Source organism: Leuciscus leuciscus (assembly GCF_965113295.1).
Source record: "Leuciscus leuciscus genome assembly, chromosome: 22".
Classification (NCBI taxonomy): domain Eukaryota; kingdom Metazoa; phylum Chordata; class Actinopteri; order Cypriniformes; family Leuciscidae; genus Leuciscus; species Leuciscus leuciscus.
This window is the reverse complement of record NC_138746.1, coordinates 17,680,003-17,696,116: the sequence shown is the minus strand read 5'-3', so window position 1 is coordinate 17,696,116 and position 16,114 is coordinate 17,680,003. Positions and strand designations below refer to the sequence as shown.

General features: G+C 35.8%; 3 protein-coding genes across 6 annotated transcripts; 2 read left to right on the top strand and 1 right to left on the bottom strand.

Moving 5' to 3' along the window:
- The first annotated feature begins 1,342 nt into the window (after positions 1-1,342).
- On the top strand, positions 1,343-4,956 carry pgam1a (phosphoglycerate mutase 1a). Its single transcript, XM_082153699.1, has 4 exons — positions 1,343-1,624; positions 2,298-2,572; positions 3,115-3,295; positions 4,433-4,956. The coding sequence occupies exons 1-4, from the start codon at positions 1,486-1,488 to the stop codon at positions 4,600-4,602; spliced, it is 765 nt and encodes a 254-aa protein (XP_082009825.1). The 5' UTR covers positions 1,343-1,485; the 3' UTR covers positions 4,603-4,956.
- Positions 4,957-5,015: 59 nt separating this feature from the next.
- On the bottom strand, positions 5,016-6,588 carry mettl18 (methyltransferase 18, RPL3 N3-histidine). Its single transcript, XM_082153698.1, has 2 exons — positions 6,408-6,588; positions 5,016-6,159 (listed from the first exon to the last, which is right to left on the bottom strand). The coding sequence occupies exons 1-2, from the start codon at positions 6,507-6,509 to the stop codon at positions 5,290-5,292; spliced, it is 972 nt and encodes a 323-aa protein (XP_082009824.1). The 5' UTR covers positions 6,510-6,588; the 3' UTR covers positions 5,016-5,289.
- Positions 6,589-7,235: 647 nt separating this feature from the next.
- Positions 7,236-12,915, top strand: zdhhc16a (zDHHC palmitoyltransferase 16a). 4 transcript variants are annotated; one of them, XM_082153587.1, is made up of 10 exons: positions 7,236-7,396; positions 8,516-8,746; positions 8,845-9,039; positions 9,143-9,231; positions 9,342-9,370; positions 10,206-10,339; positions 11,743-11,819; positions 11,924-12,047; positions 12,204-12,274; positions 12,364-12,915. In XM_082153587.1, the coding sequence occupies exons 2-10, from the start codon at positions 8,525-8,527 to the stop codon at positions 12,464-12,466; spliced, it is 1,044 nt and encodes a 347-aa protein (XP_082009713.1). In that variant the 5' UTR covers positions 7,236-7,396; positions 8,516-8,524; the 3' UTR covers positions 12,467-12,915. The 4 variants fall into 4 exon arrangements, with proteins under 4 accessions (XP_082009713.1, XP_082009712.1, XP_082009710.1 ...); XM_082153586.1 differs by lacking the exon at positions 7,236-7,396 and adding an exon at positions 10,630-10,725 and having other exon boundaries at positions 8,493-8,746; XM_082153584.1 differs by lacking the exon at positions 7,236-7,396 and adding an exon at positions 10,630-10,725 and having other exon boundaries at positions 8,493-8,746; positions 11,725-11,819.
- Positions 12,916-16,114: the final 3,199 nt, after the last annotated feature.

Below are 16,114 nucleotides of genomic sequence, written 5' to 3'. Positions count from 1 at the left end.
AACCATTAATTCAAGGAATGAATAATTCAAAATTGAATACAGCTTCTATAAAATAATTTTTAGTTGCACGTGTTGTATTTTAAAAATGTAGTTTATAGAAGAAAAAAAATGCATCATATAAAAAAAAAAAAATCTTTGTCCTTCAGTTCTGTCTGCATGGTTCGGTTGATATACGGCCCAGACAGTAAAAAGACAAAAATAATGATTAGAATTGTGTAGAGCATAAAATAATCCAATAATTAAATTATTCTTTATCTAAAAAACTTAAAACAATACTTGTTATGCATAAAAACGATATGACTTACTTCTCATAATCAGGATGGAGCAGCAGCTTCTATGTTGACTATCTGTCACTGGACCGTTACAATTATTCAAGCTATTCAACCCAACAGTCGGGTTATTTCTAGAAATTACCCAACGATTTTAAAAATGAGCTAACCCTGTATGGCATGACTTTTTGTTTATTGGGGAAAAAAATCTTTCACCCCATTTTTTGGGAGCTTGGGGGTCCCTGCTCCCTGATAATATATCCATCATAAAATGTGTCCCCCCCCCCCCCACCCCTGAACCAGATATTGGTTTGTTGCCTCAGGGCAACAATGTGCTACGAGGGTACTAAAACTCAAACGTTTTCTACATAGGTGGAATAGGGAAAACAAGCAATATGTGCAATCATGTGGAAAACAGTCTACTATTTACAATTGATATTTTGATGTATTTATGATATGATCCCAAATTGGGCATGTTTTTTAATTGTATTGCATGTCTCCATTAAACCGCTTTCACAATCCCAAAAAAAAGACCAGTTGACAGTTACTAGAATAAACTTAATAATAAAAAAAATAAAAAATAACTACAGTTGAAAAGAAGATTGTTTCCTCTTAACAGAAGCAAAGGCGAAATCCCTTCCTTGAAAATACTAATAAAGTTATTGTAAGAAATTAATAGTTAGGCCTACTATCACATTTGTTCAACATCACCATTAATTCTCTTTCGCGCTAAACCCCGCCCAATACCAACACAAGTAACATTTGATTGGCTCTCCTGTACCTCATATCTCCAAGATACACCCAATGAAATCTAACGGGAAGTTACAATCTTCCTGAGTCTAATGATTTATAATACTTTATCTCTGGCATGTTCGATGAACTATGAACGATTGAATATATTACAGTCCTTCTTGTTCTTGCTAATATATTTTGAAGCGTAAATATAAAATATGCAGAGACATTCATTACAGGAAGCTCATGTTTTTTTTTCCATGTCGTATTTACAGTTTCACAGTGTGGCGCATCGTTCCGAGGCGCTGATTGGTGGAGCGTTGAGATGGGCAGGTCGGAAACGTCATTCATTAGGGACTCAGATGAGAGAAGGGTCTTTTTTGACAGTACTCTCTTTACAGAGCTTAACAACCTGTTCGACCAGAGCTCAGTCATCGTGCTTTCTTTAGCTGCTCCCTTTAAAATCTGTCTCTGAATATCTCAAATGGCTGCATACAAGTTGGTTCTCATTCGCCATGGCGAGAGCTGCTGGAACCAGGAGAATCGCTTCTGCGGCTGGTTCGACGCCGACCTGAGCGAGACAGGGGCTCAGGAGGCAAAGAAAGGCGGTCAAGCTTTAAAAGGTTTGTAAGTTTGTTTAATATTATATTTTCCAGCATTGTGAATGATGAGCGTTGTAAATCTGCCGTCCTAAGTGTATATCAGCATTTTAGATTGTTTTTTGAAAGAACATGTCATGTACATTACTTCTACATTGAGAATAACTTTACCTGCTTTGTCTTACTAATGTTTGCATTGAGGTTTTTGCGTTTTAAATAATAAAACTCAAATCGGAAAATTCAAATGACTTTCAGAAGACTGACATCCCCGGCGCTACCCCGCCTTCGACGTGACGCGTGTAAGCTCTGAACCAATGACCTGGCAGTTTGCCTATTACTGACGGGTGTGGGGCGGGGCCTACGTGATGCGAACGTGCCGCACAGAACGTGATTTTACACACCACGTGCTGAATTTCCCAATAAAAAGTGACTTTTTTTGACTCGATTACTGTTAAGCAATGTTTATATTTTATAAATGCATTGTAATACCATTTTTTATGATAGTTTAAATAAAAATGATATGTAATATATATTTTTAAAATAAATTATGATATTCATTTGCATTATTCTAAGTCTAAATATCGTATTAAATGAATTTGTATTCAATGTATATATTGATCACAATGTATTGATTTGTGTTATTTTTAATTACATCTGCCATATTAAATAAATCTATGCTGTATCACTGTCTTTGCAGATGCAGGGTATGAGTTTGACATTTGTTATACCTCGGTGCTGAAGAGAGCCATCCGGACGTTATGGATCGTTTTGGACAGTATTGATCAGATGTGGCTGCCTGTGCACAGGACCTGGCGCCTGAATGAACGTCATTATGGTGGTCTCACTGGGTTGAACAAGGCTGAGACTGCAGCCAAGCATGGTGAAGCCCAGGTTAAGATTTGGAGGCGCTCATTTGACATCCCCCCACCAACTATGGATGCAGATCATGACTTTTACAGCATCATCAGCAAGGTGAGGTCTTCAACCTCATTCAGTCATTGTCATTTTAATCACTAAATCTGTTTAATCTGTCATCATAATTAGTTATTCCCCCTCCTCATATTCCAAAGATTTTCAAATTATATAAGAAACAGAAACTGATGAGTGAATAAATGCATATCCCCAATGACAGCATACCTATTAACATTATTATCTGCATTCCTGCATCCATTACAACAATCTCAGAATTCATAAATCATCTTAACATACAATATTCCATCTGATTTTATGAGTGTAAAAACTTGGGGTTTTCACTGTTACATGTTGCAGTTTGTTGCAACATGTTGGTATTACATTTTGAAACTGATGTGCTAGTAGTTAATAAGTGCAAAGGCTCAGAAAACAAAGGTCAAACCTTATTTGTATAGGAAACTGCATTCTATGTCCCAAAACAAACAAGTCAAGAGTTTCTATTAGCTAAATGAGCAGTACTATTGGATACTGTAACTGACATGTTTAAGGAACATTTCATTATTGCACTAATTTTGTCTTGTTGGACGTCCTTTCTTTTTTAGGACAGACGTTATGCTGATTTGACTGAGGACCAGCTGCCACCTTGCGAGAGTCTGAAGGACACTATTGCACGGGCGCTACCTTTCTGGAATGAGGAGATTGTGCCTCAAATCAAGGAAGGGAAAAGAGTGTTGATTGCTGCTCATGGAAACAGTTTGAGAGGCATTGTGAAACACTTAGAAGGTAATTGCAGGATCTTTTCAATCCCTTGTTCAGTGTTCTTCTCACCATCATTTAAATGTTCAAAATACCAGGAAAATTCATGGAAATTAAAAGCTTTAATAAGGAAAAATAAATAAATTTGTAGTTAAAATATATTTAATCTGCAAGAAATTGCTCTTTATGAGTCGCTCTCCATAAAATTATTTTCAATTCCACAAAAAAAGCAAAATTGACCGTTTACTTTGTTGAGTCTTGTGGTGTGCAAGTTAATCCACAATGCCATTCCCCCATTGAATGACATTCCTTCTCTATATATAATAAAATAAACTGGTAACACTTTAGTTTAGGGTCCAATTCTCACTATTAAAGGTATAGCGGAGGATCTTTCCAAATTTTAGATAAGACCCGCCCTCTCCACTTTTTGAAAAGTTTGATTGATTCACCAGAATGATTGACAATTAGGAGGACCAATAGTATAGGTTACCCACCAGGAAGTAAAACATCCTCCGCTATACCTTTAACTAGTTGCTTATTAGCATGCATAATACTGGGATATTGGCTGTTTATTAGTACTTAGAAAGCACATATTAATGCCTAATTCTGCATGAACATATTTTACATCCCTAAATCCTATCAATACCTAAACTTAAAAACTACCATACTAACTATTAATAAGCAGTAATTAGGAGTTTATTGAGGCAATATTCGTGGACCCTAATTGGACCCTAAACTAAAGTGTGACCAATAAACTTTCAGGTAATTGCCAAATCAGCCTTTCTCATTAACTTTATCTACTAAAATAACTAAAGATGAAATAAAAAAATTAAACCTATATTAAAAAAAAGACCAAAAAAAAGACAAAACCACAACAAAATTACTAAAACTTTAAAATTAAAACGAAAAATATCAAAATAAAAACAAATTCAAAATATTCATAAAAACAATAAACTAAATACCAAAACAACACTGACCATAGGCAGGGAAACGCCCTAGTCTAGACAGATATGCACAAAAACATCTTATTTAATAAGTTATACATTTAAAAATTAAACCTACTACTTGAGGACATTTGATTGCTGTTTTAGAAATGGTTCGTCACAAGCTCTTAGGAGGTGTCACATTTCAGTTTTTCTACAGTCTCAAAGTGTTTCCTCACAGGTATGTCTGAGGAGGCCATCATGGAGCTGAATCTGCCCACAGGCATCCCTATTCTTTACGAGTTGGACAAGAACTTGAAGCCCATCAAGCCCATGCAGTTCCTCGGAGATGAAGAAACTGTTCGCAAAGCCATGGAGGCTGTGGCAGCCCAGGGCAAAGCCAAGAAATAGAGCATTTACTTTAAACTTTTTAAATTATACATCAGCACTGAATTACTTTAAACAAGACTCCCATATTTAACATCAACGAGACAGCTCTATCGGATAAGTGTCTATGAGTTAAAATAAATATAGGACCTATTACCATAATGTAATTCTAGAATTTTGCAATGGTTGTGAGTATTTATTAGGTAAACAGTTTACAAGGACCACATATTTTTGTTTGGATTTGTCTATGTAATTCATTCCATAATTTACTTTATCTCCACTTAATTTTTTTTAAAGAATATTATGTTTGTCATGTATTCTCAATGCAGCAAGTACATTTCTTTTCACATTAAACCAGTGTTGAGACTGAAAACCTAATGACTGTTTCGTCTGTTGGCCTGCTTGATAAATTGTACAGACATAAGCCGGAACATGTAAACTTATGCCAGTCGTTGTTTATTTGATGATGGTTTTGCAGCACAGTATGAACCAACATTAAATGTGTACTTTATATTGCAGATTGAATTGGAATTAAGTAACAAATCATCAGTGTTTCACCAAACTTTGAAAGTTTCAGTTCTGTTTTACCTTTAGTTATGTATGCCAAGCACAATTTAGGCTCCCATAATCAATGCATTTGGCCTGAAAGGGATGGGTGTCCATAATAGATAGTTAATGTGCACATTAACACTTATCAATACAATTTCAATGTCACTTTTTAAATGTCAATGATACTACATGTCTCTTCAGGCCTTGTTCCACATCCTTCAAATATTTGGTTTGAAAGACTTTATTCTGCTCCACAAACTTCTCAAATAGATGAAGGCCACCGCCAACTCCAAAATAGTGAGACTTAGTTGCCAAATAAACAATCCCATCCTCAGCAAGCAGGCCACAAAACACACTATGAAGAGAAGAGTAGTAGTCTGTGTTGTATATGGTTTCTGATGTGAAGATAATGTCATATTTTGGCGATGAGGTTTTATTTCGCATAAGTGTGAGAAAAGAGTTCCAGTCGCCCGAGAAGAAACCACAACGATCTAGTAATTTCTGTGATGCATTCAGGGCTTTCCTCTTAGATGGTGGACTGCTATTTTGCTCCTCTGTCTCATCATCATCATCTTCACAATTGAGAAACACATTTGGCACTGTTAACTGCTCTATCACAGTGCTGTTATAATCCTGGAAGTCAACTTTGATGGCTCCTCTCTTCAATGCAAGAATGCCAAGTAGACCTGCTCCACAGCCCAAGTCTAACACCCTTTTTCCAGTGAAGGTCTCTCCTTCATCATCAATGTACTCAAGAAGATCATAAGTGCATTCCCATATCTTAAGTCCACCCTCATACACTCCAGTGATGAGGTCAGAGTTTTGATTCAGTGTTTTGGCCAGTATCTCCTCACTGTCCTCTAGTTCAGGAGCGGTCTTCTCGAACACTGATTCATTGAGACAGAGCAGTGGAGGCAGGGCACCTACTGTGATGGTTTCAGGCACCCAGTTCTCAATGTGGGAAAGAGGATCCAACAAAGGTTCGTGCTCAATAGCATTCTTCATCTTCGTTGGGACGGTTGCACTGGCGTCCTATAAAAAGATACATTGTGCATAATGATCTTGACAGATGCAATCACTGGTTACTTTTTGACATGTAGCGTGAGTTACGAGACCCACATATACTTGATTTATTCTTTCACATAACTGATAAGATAGAGTATAATTTGCATGCATGTGCATGTAATTCTCAAGCATAATTTAAAAAAAATATTAAAGTCAGCCGACTAGCATTATTAGCAAACATATAGCCGGAATTAACAAGCTATACATTCCCTTACCGAGCATTTAAGAGCCACATCTTTTGCGTTGTCGTCTTTGTTTTCTTTATCATTTATTTCTTCTGTTTGTAAAGGTATATCGAAGTTGAAAGTGAATGCCATGTTTTGTACTATTTCTACTCCCGTAGTGAGCACGTGTGAACAGCAGCTACTGTCGTTGCCTGAACGAATTGTTCTTTTGAGTCGGATCTTTTCAATGAATTGGTTGAACCGGTTCATAAAATTGTCCGAGTTATTTAAACAGTGCGAATTTTACAAAAAAACACGTTTGCATTGCAGCCAACAGATGTAAATTAATTTTAGTAATGTAAATGCTAATTATAACTTTGTTTTTATGGGCTGAATCATTACTGCATCAAACTGGGAAACATTAAATAACACTACATACATTCTAATAGTACTACGTAACGTAATAGAAAAACACATAATAAATAGCAAAGTGTGCCTGCATATGCCTTTATTGGGACATTATAGAGCACTACGATGGGGGTTTAGGGTCCACGCCGACGTAATTACGTTTAGACGTAAAAGAATCACTGAATTATTTCTTGAGCCGTTTCTTTGAAACAAAACGTTCGAAAGAACCGATTCGCGAAAATGACTTGGACATAATTCAAACTACAATTCCCACAGTTCTCTGCAGCAGTTTGGCGGAGATCACATAAAATTGAACATAACTACGATTTTTTTTTTCATGAAATGCCACACTATATAATTGAATTTTGATTATTAATAATATAAAAAATCATAAAAAAGTTCCCATATAATATTTCCGCTTTCCGCACTTTAAACTACATTTCCCAGAATTCCCACCGTGACAGCTCACATCCCTGCGCGTCAGACAAACAGACAGACAGACAGCAGATGAAATCAAATGGGTAGAAACTGCTGCTTCCATTTATTTGTCTCCATCTGTCCCGAAAAAATAAAATCTTTCAGCGGTATCATGAGTTGAGTCCATCGCAGTTTTAGTAGAAGATCTAGGCCAGGTAAGAGAGCCGACTGCATGCATTTCTTCCAAGCAGTGATATGTGATGTTTAGCTCTGCTGTTTGATTCTGTCAGCTCGAGGTACTAAACAACATCACTATTAACCTTTGTTTTATCACTGATGCGCAGTATATTTTGTATGTAGCCTATATTTTTACCCATAGTTTTGACGCTGTGATTTGATCAATGTAACTTACTAATTTACCAAGATGTATATTTTTGTCTTAATTATCATTTTAAAGGCACATACTCTGTGAGATTATAGTCTGTTTATGACATGGGGGATGGTGTATGAGGTTGGCCATTTCTACAATAATCTGACAGCATTGTCCACTGTTACATCTCTTTATGCTTATGTCTCTATTTGTCTCAATTCCAAAGTTACATATGGGTGGTGTTCCCTCCACATTAACTGTTGTGATCGGAATGTAGACTGTCCAGATCAGTATCTCACAAGTGAATTTTACAATGTCTAAGCATGCAATGCTTACATTTAGGTTTTTTAATTCTAACTGGGATCTAAGCCTATCTGATTCATAATTTTTATTTATTTTTTTAGAATTTAGCGTGCCTTAGGTAATGTCTTCTGCCTAACTTTTAATGAAGTAACAAAGCCTCTTTTATCATCCCAGGTCCTTTATGCATTTTAATCTCAAATTCACCTCCAGACTCTTTATGAGACGGTTTTAAAAGCCGTCTAGTAAGATTAATGGTCAGATTACAACTACAAATCCATGCAAAGACGCATTAGTAACTAGCCTAACCATGTTTTTTGTAAAAGTAAGTAAACTTAAAATGGGCTGGGCTTTTTAGATGCATTGTTATCAGTGCAATTGTGCACAGTAAACACTTGACAAAAGACATAATACATATTTTTATTATTGTATTCTGTCAGATAACCCATGTGTATCAGAAAACGAATGCATGCTTGCATTATTGGTTTGGATCAGTCCACACTAACTGCTTAGGTGGATACTTTGTTAATCTAATTGGCTTACAAGTTCAGCACGGGGGGAAGTGTCAGTGAGCAAACTACAGGACATAGTCAGAGGAACGTGCTTGTGCCGATATTCAGGAAGTTGGAACAAGTAAAGAAAAGATAACATGTTGTCTTTCCAGGGGCTGAACATGCGTCCCTGCTCTACAGTCATGCACCTGCTGCTGAGATGCATGCGCGGGTGTTGCAGGCAGAGTCGCATGCCCAGAAGACTGAGGCGGCCTCTGAGCTACATCAATCTGATCTTCAAATCTCTTTATTTTAACTCGCTCACTAACTCTGATGTGGTGTTTGACTCCATCCTTGAACCAGTGTTTTGGATGGTGGAGATTGTCACGCGCTGGTTTGGAATGGTAAATCTGTCTTTTCTCATAACTAACTATCATCATGTTATTTTCTTAAGATGTCTGTGCGTTTCTCTCACACCGTTCGCTTTTTCCTTTCTCTTTAGGTTTTTGTATTTTTAGTTGTCGCTCTTACCAGTTCTGTGATTTTCATCGCTTATTACTGCCTTCTACCGTTGGTCCTGCAAACGTACTCTCCTGGCTGGATAATGTGGCACGTTTGTTACGGACATTGGATCATAGTCATGATAGCCTTCCATTACTACAAGGCCACAAGCACTCCCCCTGGATACCCTCCAAAGGTTCAGCACCCTTAGACATGCCACAATCCAGTAGAGCTGATGTGTGTTTTCAATGTCATTCATGACCTAACAGCTATTTTATTTCTTTATGTTGTTTTTTCAGATGAAAACTGACGTCCCGTTTGTGTCGGTCTGTAAAAAGTGTATCATTCCTAAACCAGCGCGAAGTCATCACTGTGGCATCTGTAAAACGTAAGAGTAAGAACAGGCTTATAAAATATAATTGGTGACTCAATATCAGCTGCATTTTATACTGTTATTGAAAGAAAGTAACATAAACATCCCTCTATCTTTCTCTTCAGCTGTATTCTAAAAATGGATCATCATTGCCGTATCCTTTTTAAATCACCATATTGTTGGCATTTTGAAAAAATGTCTTACTATGTTTTACACAGTTCAACATTCAGTTAAAAGGGATTGTTCACCCAAAATGAACAGTTTGTCATAATTTATTCATTCACCCTCATGTTTTTACTAACCTGTATATGGACAAGTTATGTGGGCCACTTTTTATACTTTTAGAGGGCTTTTACTGTAATTTATTATAATTTTATGGAAAAGAATGACCAGAGCTGTTTTCAAAATTTCCAGAAGTAAAAATCCCTTTCATTTTTTCCATGGAAAATGATTTTTAACAAAAACTTTATAGCTTTAAAGATAGACCTGCTGTGAGCTACGAGGTTGTTAAGCGGTGCCATATGCTCTCGTTGAAGCCATTATGTCCATTATTTCAACTTATTTTAAAAAAATAATAAAATTTAAAAATGCAATTTCTGGTGAAAAAATACATTCCCCAAGATTCTACTGAGGGGTTGAAGTTCTTTCCCTTATTAAAGACGTTAAGTTCACATTCTTGTACCTTTTGTCTTTTAGTCCTATTTTCAAATACGTTTTGGCTTTGAATTATGATTCACCTAAGAGCTGGTTGCTTTGGTTCTAGCTTTTTAACGAAGACTTTTTAATAATAAATACTTTTAGGCTGCTGAAAAAGTGAGGGCAATGTTGCTCTCTATTTCCAGTTTTGCATTCCACAGAAGAATGAAGTAAAGTGACAATCTGGATTTAGATAGAATTTAAATTAAATTGTGTCAGTTATTCATTTAACAGCCCAGAAACATTAGGTTTTTCACTTCTGTGTAGTTGGTTCCTTAATTCTATATTTTCAGCTTGGCTTAACAACTGTGTTGGTCATTACAATCATCGTTACTTCTTCTCCTTTTGTCTCTTCTTGACCATGGGCTGCATGTACTGTAGCATCAGCGGTCGCAATCTCTTTATTGATGCATACAATGCCATAGATGTAAGGACTTTTTTAGTACATTTGTTGCTTTGTGTTAGTGCTTCTCTATTTACTGTAACTCATAATCTTTGTATCATAAGTTTGAATCTTTCACCCGCTCAAAGCTTGGAAAACACCTCAGTAGGCATTTTTTTCCCTCCACTTATTTGTATGAAATTTGTGTCCATTCTAAGATGGTGTTTAACTCCTCTCTTTCTGAATGGTTATGTCTCTCCTTTTCTCTGTCTGTTCTCAAAGTCTGGGGTAGTGGGCATGTCTTAACTGCCAGCTGTCTCTCTGCCATTCTTTAGCAATTCAGGCACATGGAAGCGGAGAAACAGGGTGTTCCGGTGACAGGGATTGGGTTGCTCATCGGCATTGCACCGTCAGAAGGCGTGGCTGGGAAGGTACTTCAGGTGCTTCAAGTCATTGTTCCTGCTATCAGCTTGGCTTTAGAATTGGAATTCGTCCTTTTCTGTATCACGGCTCATTATTTAACACTCTTAAAACAAACAACATGCTATAAAACACCAACAAATTATTTCTGACCTTCCTGATCCCAATTCTAACAGTAAACATTTAAATAGGTATTACTTACTGACTTTGCTTTTGTCACAATTGGATTAGGGAGGACTTATATGTGAACTTAAGACTCTTTAAGCTCTGGGTGGTAAGATCTGGTGCACTAGATTTTTCATTTGGGGCAATGAATCAAGAAAGTGTACAGTTCTCAGATTTATGCTTATTAGAAGATATTGTGCCTCCAAAAAAAATGTGGACACTTGAGACACTTAAAAATGCATGAATTTCTTTCCATCATATGACAAAATATGAAACTGAGTGGCATTTGTAAACGAATGACACTTCTTTTAATACACACACACACACACACACATCTTTTTTTGAAAATAAAGTAACACTTTAATTCAGCAATGATGCATTAAATTGATCAAGAGTAACAGCAAAGACTTTTACATTATTATTTCAAATAAATGCTCAAGAATGTTGTTTCATGTCATGATTCTTGAGCAACACTAAGGACTGCAGTAATGGCTGAAAATGTAAAATTCAGCTTTGGATCACAGGAATTAATTACATTTTAAAATATATTAAAATAGAAGTCAGTTATTTTAAATGGTAATAATATTTCTCATTATTACTGTTTTTGTATTTTTGGTTGAATAATTAAGCATAAGAATCTTCTTTCAAAAACATCAAAAAATCGTACCTACCCCAAATCTTTGAACGTCAGTGTATATATGCATAAATAATATAGTTGCCTTCATATAAATATCTATTTATATAATATTTTAAAAAGTAAAATTATTTGTATTGAGTTTTTGCATACATTTTTATTAATATAATAATGTATTATTTTGAATAATATATAATATTTTTTTCTCCTGATGCTTTACGGGGTACAGGAGGTTTCGCAACCTCCATACACCAACAAGGACAGGATGTTTCACAAGAGTATTATCTACATGTGGGTCCTCACAAGGTACGTCATTTCGAGTAGTCTATTCTTTTACAGCGGCCCGAATACTGGTTTTGTTATTTCTATAGACTCACATCTTTTGTTATGTTTGTTGGTTTTTCCATCAGCACAGTGTCAGTCGCCCTTGGAGCTCTCACACTGTGGCATGCTATACTTATCACCCGTGGAGAAACCAGCATTGAACGCCATATAAACAACAAAGAGACCAAACGTCTGGCCAAACGTGGAAAGGTGAGGGTGACTTCAGCCCATTCCGAATCAAAGTCTTTGACTATTCTATCTGTTTAAACAACAGGGTGATTGGGATTTAATTTTTCTTATTTGAGATCTCTTATAATTACATCAGATGCTTTTTTATAACTTTTAACCTTTTTTCTATTTTTAAAGGTCTATAGGAATCCCTTCAGTTATGGTAAAATAAACAACTGGAAGGTGTTCTTTGGTGTAGAAAAGAGAAGGTGAAATTACACATTTTACTTGCTTTTCGTGGTAGTCTGCAGTCTTTTAAGCTATGATTTAATGTAAATTATTATAATTTTCTCCACAGTCATTGGTTGACACGTATTTTCCTCCCCTCTGGACACACTCCATATGGTGATGGACTGACATGGGACATTTACCCTCTTAAAAAAGACATGATGCCAGTCTGAGACAATAAAGACTTGACTGTCTTATTAGTTGACAGTGACCAGCGTGCTCATCAGGGTGAGTCTCACCCGCTGTGCCAAAGCTGAATGCAGATCCAGGGCCCTGCGAACACGGGAGTCTCCAGAGCCCAGATTTAGACACTGATCTCAATGGATGACTTTTGCTCTTTCTGGCCAAATGAAAGGGCTTGTCCTCCAAAATTACAATGCATTTGGATGTTTTCTATCAATATTTTGTAATGAAATCATGGCAGTTGTCTGTGATATGTATGGAAGATAGGTGTGTTGCCATGAGGTTCTTAATGTATGATTGTGTAAAAATTGTTTTAACACGTTATTTATGTCACTTACAGTATCATTATTTAAATTCCCTTAAATTCCTCCTAAAAAAAAACGTTAAAAAAAAATTGTCTAGGATTTTATTATATGTAAAATAAATGTTTTTCACTGCATTTCTTGTTGTTTTATATATATATAATTTTTTTTTTACATTTTCATCATCTTACAGTAGCTTTTTCCTTTCTTTTTTCTTCTTTTTTTATATTTTTAGACGCATCATTATGCATTCTAAATTACTGCCTTTAGGTGGCAGTGTACTATCATTTACTATTTCAGAATCTTTTACTAACTGCTATGTTTTGGAAAACATGTAAAATATTGCAATATTTAACTTAATATTGAAAATTACATTTATATCTAATAGTTTAAAAAATATTAAATATTTATTAAACCGTTAATTTATAAATAGAGACATTTGGCATTTTTTGAAGATATTTACTTCATGAAATATGACTAAATGGTTTCATATGATGGCAAATCAACATTTATTTGCACTTAATACCTGATAAGTTTTTTACAGTACAGATTCTGACATGGCTATTTTTATCGAACAGCTTGAGTGGTTAAGACTAAGTTTTGCATATTATCAGCACAAAAGAAACACTAAATGTCCAAAATGTTTTGTTAATTTAGTACTATAGAGGCAGATAAAAACAAAATGTTGGAAATAAAGGAGAATTTGGTGAGCATTAGAGAAACATTAAGCAGTTTGACAGAAAATAAACAAAAAATTATGAATTAAAGGGAAACGAGAATTAAGAAAATAGAGGCTTGCAACCACAGAATTAGGAAGTAAATCTCAATCTTCTTATCCTGTTTTTGTGTGAGTGATATATATATACAGGGTGCGATTTGTGAAAAAAACAGAGGGGGGGATGTTTTGAAACATTTTTATTCATAAAAATAAATCATGAGAACAAGAACTTCATTCACTGCATTTGCTGCTCTGGACCCTTTTCATTGTTCCCAGCTAGCTAACAAGAGTTTTCGTGCTGAAAAATTACATACTATTACAAATATTTGTACTTGGTGACATTCTGAAAAGCCGTACATGGATCAAAGCTAATGGACAGGATCAGATAAATCAGAGTTTAGATTCTCTGCCCGAGCCCGAATTTGACCCGACCCGACCCGGGCCCTTGATCCAGCACTTGTGTTACAAAATGCAACACGTCACGTGTCATGCTCCTCCACTCGCACGCATCACACCGGCCCGGGATAATAATCTTTAAAAATATTTATTTTGTTTAAAAAATATTCTATATTCTAAAACCTTGTTGAATTAAATTAGAGTTGTAGCCTACTAGGGCTACTCCTCCTAGGCCATCCAAAGTTCATCCAAAGTTCATTTTCTGTGCAATGTTGTTTTCGTCAACGATGACGATAACGAAATGATTTCGTTGACGCACCTTTTTTTTATGACGATAACGCGACGATGACTAGCTAAAAATGGCTCTAAGGTGACTAAAACATGACGAGACGTTTTCGAGTTTTCGTTGACGAGACGAGACGGAACGAAAATGATTATAAGTCTGACGTTCACAATGCATGTCATTTCTGCCTAATTTGCGTGAAATCTGTCTGTTTTGAGCTAAAAAAAAAAAAAGTATCAGCAATGCTGCAGCTTCCTATCCTTGTTTTGGGTACGCCCACCACCCGGCTGCCTATGCCGCGCACCAGATTCCACACAACAACAACACACCTGCGGCTGCGGCTATAGTCACGAGTCGCCACACATCTTCGATATGAGGCGCCGGACTGGACAAAAGCGAAACGAACTGCGCGAGCGAGCGACAGTGCGCGAGAGAGACCGAAAGTGCGCGTGAGAGACCGAGTGTGTCTGCGCGCGAGAGAGACCGAGTGTACGCGAGAGAGACCGAGTGTGTCCGAGCATTAGTTTAGTGGGCTAATTGGTACAAAGTAATATATAATTATTATATAACTTAGATAGCATAAATGATTATTTAACTAATTATATAATAAAGCCACAATTGCCAAAGTAAGAATGTTTTTATTCCTGGCTTTTTTTTAGTAAAACAGTGATTCCACTGTTACCACTTTATCTGTGTGTAATGTTGTAGTAGCTCAAAGTTTTTTGCTGTTTAAACTGTAAACCATTCCTTTATTACTGTGATTACTGGTGAAAATAGCCAATGTGCTGAAATTTTAGAAGAGCATCAATTCATGGAAAAAATATAACTTGAAATATGGGGATAAAAGGTTTCTGCCCGATGCGACAATGAAGTACAGCTTGGCAGCACTGCATCTCCATCAATGAGAAAGTCTAGTTTATTATGCAAATGTTTTAAGGTTAACTGTTGTTTTATGAATTGCAACACTTGCTACAGTACAACCTGTCAAACCTAAGCCCATTTCCAATACTTTTTAACCTAAATTAATTTGTTAAAGACTACTTTTTTTTTTTTTACAAAAATTGACTAAAACTTGACTAAAACCTTTTTGCGTTTTCGTCGACTAAAACTTGACTAAAACTATCAAGTTTATAAGTGACTAAAATGTGACTAAAACTAAAAAGCATTTTCGTCCAAAAGACTAAGACTAAGACTAAAACTAAAAGGGCTGCCAAAAACAACACTGTTTCTGTGTTCATCATTTTTCACGTTTTATTTTTATTTTATTTTATTTATTTTTTACGTTTCTTCTTTCAGATCCATTTGCGATCCATTTCATTCTGAATAAACAAACAAGGCAGTTTACATGATTTGTCCTTGTTGCATTATTCATTATGATAATAATTAATAAATGCACGCACAATATCCGTGAACTTGATAAATGTTGCAGATATGTTTTACTATGCACAAACAAATGCCTTTCAACTTATGTGTGCAAAATTCAGAAGCAGTAAATGAATGTGCAGCAATTTGTACAAATAGAGTGTCTGTATAGGCCTACTATATGTGTTGTAGCCATTAAATAAGCTCATTTAGTTTCATATTTGTAAAAATATTATTGTTATTTTTTTCCATCTATGTTGATTTATGAAAAGTGAACAGCAGCACGAGTAAGATAGGATGTGCAGTATATATCGGGAGACTTGGAGTGGGTTAGACATGATTTTGACTATTTCATTAAGTTTTGTTTTGTAGAAAGCCTTTCTTTAAAGTGAATTTCGTTCTGTATAAATTGTATCTTAATTTTAATACATTTTTCATCAACGAATTGCGTGTATTTAATAAATAAGAAGCAAATATAGCAGACAAAGGCTATAATCAGAGGCGCCGCCGCGGTTACTTGCACTGCATGATAACTTGAGCGGATCTCATCATAAATTAACCGAAACTAAGTGTATGC

Bases quoted from the DNA above. Each gene is read 5' to 3' on its own strand.
- pgam1a (XM_082153699.1), top strand. From the start codon at position 1,486: ATGGCTGCATACAAGTTGGTTCTCATTCGCCATGGCGAGAGCTGCTGG. The intron at 2,573-3,114 runs GTGAGGTCTTCA...TTTCTTTTTTAG, and splicing joins TTTACAGCATCATCAGCAAG to GACAGACGTTATGCTGATTT. The intron at 3,296-4,432 runs GTAATTGCAGGA...GTTTCCTCACAG, and splicing joins CATTGTGAAACACTTAGAAG to GTATGTCTGAGGAGGCCATC.
- mettl18 (XM_082153698.1), bottom strand. From the start codon at position 6,509: ATGGCATTCACTTTCAACTTCGATATACCTTTACAAACAGAAGAAATA. The intron at 6,160-6,407 runs GTAAGGGAATGT...ATCTTTTTATAG, and splicing joins ATGTGGCTCTTAAATGCTCG to GACGCCAGTGCAACCGTCCC.
- zdhhc16a (XM_082153584.1), top strand. From the start codon at position 8,501: ATGTTGTCTTTCCAGGGGCTGAACATGCGTCCCTGCTCTACAGTCATG. The intron at 9,040-9,142 runs GTTCAGCACCCT...TTGTTTTTTCAG, and splicing joins CCCCTGGATACCCTCCAAAG to ATGAAAACTGACGTCCCGTT. The intron at 9,371-10,205 runs GTATCCTTTTTA...CTATATTTTCAG, and splicing joins AAAAATGGATCATCATTGCC to CTTGGCTTAACAACTGTGTT.